Genomic DNA, 9402 nt, shown 5'->3' on the forward strand with positions numbered 1-9402 from the left:
CAACGCACAAGAACAAACGTTGGGGGACTGCCTTGTGCACTGTACGTAGATTATTACACGAGGCTTCATGACCAGAAAGGTAGCTCAGAGGTGGTTGTTGTGCCTCAATCTGGTCCTCTAAAGCTTGATGGTGTTTGTTCTTGGGGCGCCATCAATAGCTACAACCTCTGAGTTTGTCTGAGCTAGTCAGCATATCCAAGCCATGAATCACTTCGAGTGCCTTCGACTTCCCCTATATACTGAAGAATTAACATCTCCTAAACACCCCAAAAGTCATTACTGTCGCCCAGAATCGTCGGTGGCTATCATAAATGGTCACAAGTGGAGAGGCCTGGAGAGGCCTAGCTTGGCTCGAAGGCATGATCTCACTGGCATTATAATCGCCCATGATAGATACGGGTGCACATGGTGTGGGCCCACTTGGTTCTATCAGCCATAAATCTCTTCCGTGGAATGGTACTGATCAGTACCGATCCTGCTCACGTGGACGGTGGGAGCCACGCCTTTGCCACGTAGCGAGGAAGTCATGCCATGTTCTCCCATGTGGTAGATTCCCATCATGGCATCGACCCGTACGTGTTCGAGTCGTGTCGGCCGTCGATCTCGAGACCGAAAGGATCCGATCCGTCCATCGACGAACCTCAGGTCGAACTCAACTGTTGCTTTTGGCCCACAGCCACTTTTCTATGCCGTCGTTGAATGGCTTCTGTCTATCGTAGCTGCTGCATGGAGAGAGAGTGATGGCTCCTCCATTGCTAGCTAACTGCTGCTTCTTTCCATGAAAATTACTTGTGCGAATCGAGCTGAAGGAATCGAGCTGACACTGCACGTCACTGAGGCACGCATGAATAATGTCTCTTGCCTGCAGTTGAGAGATGCAAGTAGTGGCCTATCTCGATCGACATGAATGCATGTGAACTGCTAACCAACGATGAATTCTGCTTAATTATATCTGCTTCTCTCGTCTACCTTTAGATTGCATAATAAATAAAGAACAGTTTGTTTATATTATTAAATATAACTATTCGGGTTGAGATCACCTCTTGGATTTGTCATCGGCCACCTGACTCATGAGCTAACCATGCGGGAAGAGGAGAGGATGAAGGGCTTACAATTCTACAAAAATCAAGAAGATGAGAAGAGAGGTCAAGGTGCGTTCAACAACTCCAACGCTCAACAACTCTGACGCTCAAGTTAGTAGATAAGCTGATGAAGAAACAAAGCTAAGTTTTATTGAGGGTAGGTATGGTACATAAGCATTAATTATGCATACTTGTAGTTGTGAGGAGTGGGAGTTATATAAAAGATGGTGAGAGAAAATATGAAAAATTTATCTTATCTTAATTAAGGAGAATATCTTGGTGTGGAGATTCTGTCAGACGAAATATCTCATCCAAATAAGAAAAGTGTCACATCGTCATCATAGTAGTGAAAAGTCAGGTCATTCATCGTTACATTGCACTATATTCATGCCACATTAATGGGGGTAAGTTAATCAAACCATCGCCAGGTTGCCTGTATCCTTTTGGCGGTGGTGTGGTGAAGTTGGTTGAGTGTTAAGCAGGGCATTGAAGAGGAGACTGCAATTTGGACTGTAGAGGGAGCTCGAGTCTGGGTAGACCGAGACGAGGGCGAAACATGACCGAGCAGAACCTTAGAATCGGAGCTCGACCTCGAGTATAAACTCGGACCTCAGGAGAGAGATCGATCGGTTGTCTTATCCGAGCTGAGCCTGATTGTCGGGTTGGATAGCGACCTCAACTTGAGCTGTCTTTTCGCGTTGAGCTTGTATTTGAGTAGAGTGACAAGAGATGACACTAAACTAGGTGGCTGAACTAGAGATGGGAGAATGTGGTATCCCGACCTAATCCAGGTGTCGGGTTGAGGTAACCAAGTTGGGACACGATGTCAAGTCAAACTTTCTATCGGACATGTCATCTACTTGAACCGGACCTTGACTTTTCGGACCGGATCCTACCGGTCCATAACACCCCTAACAATAACTAAATCATCTGTAAAAATAAAATGTTGAAATCAACCTGGAATTGCAAGTTTTTTATTGATGGGTTTTAGACTGGATGAGGAAAACAATGACGAAGAGCCTAAAATTTTTGGACGAATGTAGACTCTGCGAGATCAATGGCCCGGGATAGAGCAGCAGCTTTGTTCTCGCATTCTTTCTGCTCATCGTCAGGGTTGCTATCCGCTACGATGCCTGCTCCAGCTTGAAGGTGAGCGACCCATTCTTGGCGCCTCTCATTATCCTTGTACGTGTACATAGTATCGTATCGGCCGCCAGTCGAAAATACTATGGTTCTGAGGGCAATTGCAATGTCCATATCACCGTTAAACGAGACTCCTCCAAAGCCACCGCTGTACGGTCCTCGTCTCGTGACTTCCAGTTGATCGATTAGCTCCATGGCTCTTACCTGATCGCAAGCAAATCAGTGTTCAAATTATCAAAGGTGTTTTTACAAGAGATCAAGATTGTAAATGAGAATTGATGATGGTCAGTGGAAACTAGAGGATTGAGCTAACCTTCGGAGCTCCGCTGACAGTTCCCACCGGCAATGCAGCACGAAGAGCATCCCAGCAAGCCAGATGATCGAGTATCTCTCCGCTTACCTGTAAAAGCATTTGACCTCTACTTAATTCTCAAAATCAAAGAAGAAAAGAGTAAGCTTGGGACAAGTTTCACTGCAGAGTTGGTATCTTACTGTGGAACTGATGTGCATCACATGTGAGTATCTTTCGATGTTCATCAGTTTTTCCACTTTAACAGATCCAGGTTTTGAGACCTGTCACAATAGGAGCAAACATCCTTAAGGAGAAGGGGAAACTTAGCAGAATGAGGACGCATATGAAAAGGAAAACATACCCTTCCAACATCATTACGCCCCAAATCTACAAGCATGATGTGCTCTGCACATTGCTTTTCATCATTTAGTAGCTGTTTTTCATGAAATTTATCCTCATCGTCTGTTGTTCCTCTTTTGACTGTCCCAGCAAGAGGTCGGTTAATAATTTTCCCCTGCAAACAAAATAGGAGCAGTTTTTCTATGAAAAGGGGCATTCAATTGCAGATTGTTGAAATATTGTCTTGAGTGTAAACAAAATCCTCTGAAGTTAGGAGGTACAAATCTAAATGGAAACAAAAGTAGAACATTATGTTCATGTATATGACTCGCATTACAAACCAAATTCAAGACAACATATTTGGCGAGTAAGATTGTCGAAGAGTCAGTTTAGTAAAGAGAACAATGAGATCAATGCTATAATAAGAAAAAATAGATTCACAAAAAAGGGTAACAATCTGAGAAACCAAAATCATAGTAATTCATAAAGGGGTCACATAAATGTCCAGAAGCCACAAAAGCATAATTCAGTGATTCATCTAAAAGGAGTTTGATCCACCAAGTCAATTTCTCTTTGTTCAATTTAAGCATGACCAAAGGCAATTGAGGTTCTCATATCAGGAAGCACACTAAGTGTGACCATCTTTTTAATGATAGGATCACATATAAATAAGACTAGAGGTATTAATGCATATTACATGTATTATCAGGTGAAAGCAACAGTAAGAAAGCAACAGTAGCTTGACCAAAAAAGACAAGGGGAGTAATTGAGAGCTATGAAATCTGTATCTTAATGAACTTTATGTGTGTACCTTCTTTACGCGAGTAAGAATTTCAGGGCTGGATGCTACAAGAACACATCCTCTAGCCTGGAAAAACATATTTCATATGATTATTCAGAAAAGATAACAAAAAGAAGCACAATAACTCCCAAAATGTGCAAACACGGAAAATCAACACTAAAAGAAAATAATTAGCATGAAAACACTTTTAACAAACTTGAAACTTAGTTTGGAGATGAGAGCATAACGTACTTGTATGTAGGCCATATATGGACTTGGATTCACAATTCTCAGTGAACGATATACTTCAAATGGAGATGCATATGTGCGCCGTTCAAAACGCTGACTCAAAACAATCTGAAAAATATCTCCTGCAAAGATGTGTTCCTTTGCCTGCAAAACTGCCATCTTGTATTCTTCACTTGTCATTGATGACTTTGTTAAAGGAGGGCCAAAATGATTAGTTTGGACTTTTATAGATCCAGCAGATAACCTGGGCCTGAAATATGAAATTGCAAAAAATGAGTATAAACAAAAAACATAAAGGTAAAAGAAGACATTTTATCCACCAAAATGATCAAACACAAATACTCACACTTTCCCAGTGTGCACCTTCGACAGAAAAACTTCCAAGCAATTCTTCCCATCTTGATAGGCTTCCTCTACTGAGGAGTATCGATCTAGTCTTACCCAGTGAATCACATGTGCTTTCTGTGGCATAATAAAATAATAAACAAAAAAAGATGGAATTTTGATGCATACTAGAAAGTGCTAATATTCAAAGAGGGAGAGGGAGAGGGAGAGATCCTACTAGGCTTGTGGTTACACATATTCAGGTATCATGAGCTTAAACAAATATATCTTTAAAATTGCACCATAAAAGAATTTTTGTTTTTCCTTTATTAACAAATCAATCAGTTTATTTTGTGCAAACTAAATCTATTTGTGATACACAGTAAAGGTACTAAAATTTAAATTCTTGATTCTATGTGGGCAATCATTGACCACATGTGCAAGCGGTATGTGGTCAATCCATTGCATAGTGTAGATGTCGCCAATCTATTAACCAAACTAACTAACATAGACACAATAAAGAATATCAATCAACACCCTAATTCATATTTCCATACAAGAGAAAACATACCAATTATACAATAAAATTCACACAGCAAACAATATTGATACAGCGTAGAATAGATGATATAGATACCTGCTACTAAAGTGTTTATCACTTGTAAAATGTGTTTAAACTAGCACTTGCAAGTTACGAGCTACAAAATATGTAGGTAGGATTTTAAGTATATTTGATTTAGTCTGAACTTGCTCGAATGAACTAAACTTCTTTTTTTTTGTTTTTCGATTGCACTCGCAAGTCACATATGCCATATATGCAGTCCCCTTTTGAATACGCATAGGCATTCACTTTTATAACTATGGCCAGAAATATTTGGGGCCTTTTATCTAATAATAACTAGGTCATGCTAACCAAAGTATTAGATAGTTAACTATAATTTTTTAAATTAGATTCATATGGCATAATAAGTAATAACGCATGTGAAGGATCCAAGAGGCAATTCATGGTGAAGCTCGTTGGCAGTTATTAGGCTGTACAAAAGGTACCTTTTCCACATGGTCAAACACTATGACGTCATTGTACAGTCCTAATTGGATATCTGGAAGTTTTCTATCATCCTTAGGAGAACTTGAGAATGGAAGTTTTTTCTTCTCTTGGTATCGCATGGTATCGTAGGAAAAGTAGCCAACCCATCCACCTGAGAAAAATAGCATGCACTCATGTAACAGCATTCAAGAGGCTTTTCCAACACATTTACATACATCTCCCATAATTCTAATATGAAAATCAGCAAGAAGAAAAGCAGAGGTAGTGCTACAAACTTCAGACTGCTCAATGCAAACTTGATCGCCAAAAAAGAGCTAGAGTTTAGAGACAAGGGATAACCATGATAGATACTAGTAAAAACATAGTTATAGGAATGAACTCAATCCAAAATGAGGCATATCATTCATGATAACTGAATATATACAAGCAACTAATGCATTTCGTTTTACTGAAAATGATTAATGTTAAAGAGACCCAAAATGTGAGGAATTGGCAGGTCTTTGACTAAGTTGATTCCTGTCCTTGAAGGAATATTCTGAAAAAAAATGTCCGGAAAGATGAACACTAAAAGTAGAGGTTTGTCTATTGCCCTTCAAGATGTTTCTTTTTCTTGGAAGCGGAGGAGAATCAGCCATGAAAAACAAGAATTTACATCAAAGGTGGCCCTCATATAGTTTCTCTCTTTTCCTTAATCTCTCTCTTTTTCCCCACAATCTCTCCTATAAATCCATTTTCTATTTTATCTAGGCAGTTTCTGACATGCATGAGATGATTATCCTACGATGCAGTCTGAATTTTAAAACAAATAATAATTGTTGGTCTTTGATCCTCCTAACGGGTGTTTCTTATGAAACAGGTTTGTGGATATTTATCTAGCTTAACTTTTAACATGGACGGACTGGGAATTTTAAAATTGTACGATTGGAACTTGTTGACATTCAAAGTCATTAACACCAGAATAGCAAAGACAAACACTATAATATCAACCTGCTGTTTCATCAGGAAGGGACGTTTGATCAGAAAGAAAAATATACCACAAAAAGTATCAGGAAGTTCATCGATCGTCTGTGGGCTCCAACCCTCCGTGATACGCTTTGGGATCTGCATAGGGTCATCGACAATCTCTTCTGTCATTCGTCCTTCCTCATGATCCATAATAGATACCATGTTCTCCCTGACCACAATCTCCATCGCTGGATGAGCTCCAACAACACTATAACGCCCCTGATTAGAGAAAATGTTTAACAACAAGGACGAAGGCAACCCATAGAGACAGCATAGAGGCAAATCTTACCACATTATTCCCCCGGGAACCTTGTTCCACTGACTCAAAAAGAAAGCTTGGTGCTTCGTAGTCACCCTCCTTCACGAGACAACGATAGGCCACGACCGGCGTCAGCTGGTCGCTGAAAATGCAACGGTGAAGAGGCACCAAATTGCCAATCTTGGCAGCCTCAGCAAACTTAAAGGCCTCATCTTTTTCAACTATACGAAGAAACAAAACCGATCATGATTAATAAATTTGAATTAGCGCACCCCTAGGAATATCTGGAGCGTGGGTACCTGTTTCCTGCACCGAGGAAAGAGAGATGGCCGAGCATTTGATTGAGGGAGCCAACGAAGAGAAGCGACGGAATTGGATTCCTTTCTGACAGGACGCAGCGACGGCGGAAGGGAACCGGAAAGGCAGAGACCTTTGTTGACGGCGTAGGCTCAGCAACTGTAAGCAGGGAGAGAAGGTGACAGCTTCCATCTGCGCCTCCTAGGAAATTCAAAATCTTATTAGATCACATCACCAACATCTCAAACATCATCTAAACTAATAAACACGAGAGGGAAGAAATGGACAGGGCAAGAAACTCGAGGAAAATAGAATAGTGATTGTCCTAAGCCATAAACACGTGAAAGATCCCACCTTTCGTCCTCCTTCCTCTTCCGGACGCTATCTTACGCCCGCCAGAGCAATGCGAGGGGCTCCCATGGCCGGGGGCCTTTATACGCGAAGAAGACGAAGGCGCCACACGAACCGAGCCGGGGAAGGGAAATCCGAGGCGGGTCACACAGCGGCCCACTGCCGGAAATGCGGCGGTTCCGTTCGAAAGGCAGCTTTCCCAGGAACCGAATCCTTGCGAGGGATAAATTGAGTCCAGTAGGTTCCGACTCTGGTCTCGCCTCGCCGCTCGAATAGGGTGAAGAGGAGAGGATGCTGGTGATCTCCACCGTCCATCCACATCTCTTGTCGGTTTATCCTGGCCAATAAAATAAAAAAAATAATAAATAATAATAATAATAATAGAATAATTAAACAACTTATTATTTACTTTCTAAAATGTCTCCCTTTACTCATATTCCTATAATATAATAGAATTTACTTATATATGAGGAATTTTTTTATTTATTATTTTTCATGAATATCAATGCTACTTCTAAAATATATAATTCTTTTGAATATCAATGATATTGCATTAAGTACTTTTCAATTATAGTTTCAAATTATGTCCCTTTAAATTTAAATTTTTTTAATTAATTAATATGGTTCAAACTTATTTCAAGAATGCCCTAATGATATTATCTGTCATTAATTTAAAATCGCACTTCAATCTAGAGTTATTGCTCTTGGATCATCTTCTTAATGTAATGCTAAAGTAATTAATTAATGCTAAACGTATTTCGCCAATATTTTTTACTTCCACAACTTAATTCCCCCCAAAACCAGACGGATATATATTACTAGCTAGTTCCGTAATCTAACATATATAGACAAAATAATTTGAATATTTTTTAATAAATAAAATTATTTACTAACTTATCTAGTTTTTAAATTGTTATTATTTTATCTATTTATTTTTAGGTATTTTAAAAATATAATAATATTTTATGCGTTTTATATTTAATAAATATAAAATACATTTATTAAATTAATATTTTAGTAAGTTATAAATGCACTTGGTTTTTAATAAATAAGTAAATATGGTAAGTAAATAAATAAATAAATTTAAATATAATTTGATTTTACTTTATTCTTTAGTTTTTATTGTTTATTTCAATTGTCCACTCAACACAAATTATTAATTGTCTTTATTACATGACTATCAAGTGTTAGCTGGGTATTGGTTGTTAACAACAATAAAATGGATGATAACAAGTGATTGATGAATCAATAAGATTTTCATCATTATTGTCCGATTGTCGTGCTCCAGGAGCATGGTGTGATAATAAAGATACGATGGTCCTGGGGTATAACTGAGTTGATTATGATGTAGTAAAATTGCAGAAGAGGACAAGGGTTCAAATCCTGGTGAAGTCAGACAATACTCTCCAGCGTCGTGACCAACTGCAGTTTCCCGATTTACCTCCGCACAAATGATCGTGGGGTTGATGCTAAGGTGGTGGATTTCACCTTTTTTGCAGAAGATAATAAAGATTTGATGTCCCCAGATATAACTGAGTTGATGACAGAGTAAATTTGTAAAAGAGGACAAGAGTTCGAATTTCGATGAAGTTAAGTAATACCTCCTTGTCGTGATCAATTACAGTTTTGATTTATCTCCTCATAGATAGTTGTGGAACTGATCAATGGGGCCGCTGGAGTGGCAGATTCTATTTTTTTTTTTTTAGAAAGATAATAAAGATAAGATATTTTTTTTTCAAATAATTATGATTCAAAATTTATATAATGCATACAAACATTTGAATAATTAATGACATTAGGGTGAGAGCCACCTCACATCCTGAATTCCTTAAGATGTAGACAAAAATCGATATAAAATGATCTTTGTCACCTTTTACCTTTTATTTTTGGAATAATTAAGATGATGCATCATTTTTATATTTTTTATCAAAAGACGACATTCCACCCCATTTATAATTATCCAACTATTATTCACTATATTATTCTTATTATTATCTCTCTCATATATTTTCTGTCTAAATTTTGAACTAAGGATGCATTGTAATAACTATAAAATCGTAATTGATCAATAATTATAGCAGCTACAATTTTATAGTTGCTACAACTGAACTGCCACACAATTGTAGTAGTTATAGATTTAATAGCTTCTACACAATTATAATAGTTATGAAACCGTAACAATTACAATTGTAAATTTTAAGATGTCATAATTTTTATCTCGGATTAAACTAC

The 9402-nt window shown here is 38.2% G+C and overlaps 1 protein-coding gene across 1 annotated transcript; it reads right to left on the bottom strand.

Moving 5' to 3' along the window:
- Nucleotides 1-2102: 2102 nt before the first annotated feature.
- Nucleotides 2103-7011, bottom strand: LOC141835013 (anthranilate synthase alpha subunit 1, chloroplastic-like). The gene is made up of 11 exons (XM_074722432.1): nucleotides 6822-7011; nucleotides 6553-6743; nucleotides 6293-6482; nucleotides 5258-5409; nucleotides 4233-4348; nucleotides 3890-4136; nucleotides 3668-3724; nucleotides 2879-3031; nucleotides 2718-2798; nucleotides 2539-2625; nucleotides 2103-2429 (listed from the first exon to the last, which is right to left on the bottom strand). The coding sequence occupies exons 1-11, from the start codon at nucleotides 7009-7011 to the stop codon at nucleotides 2103-2105; spliced, it is 1791 nt and encodes a 596-aa protein (XP_074578533.1).
- Nucleotides 7012-9402: the final 2391 nt, after the last annotated feature.

Source organism: Curcuma longa, chromosome 9, assembly GCF_044706935.1.
Source record: "Curcuma longa cultivar G26 ecotype Majalengka, Jawa Barat chromosome 9, ITB_CL_G26_1.1, whole genome shotgun sequence".
Taxonomy (NCBI): Eukaryota; Viridiplantae; Streptophyta; class Magnoliopsida; order Zingiberales; family Zingiberaceae; genus Curcuma; species Curcuma longa.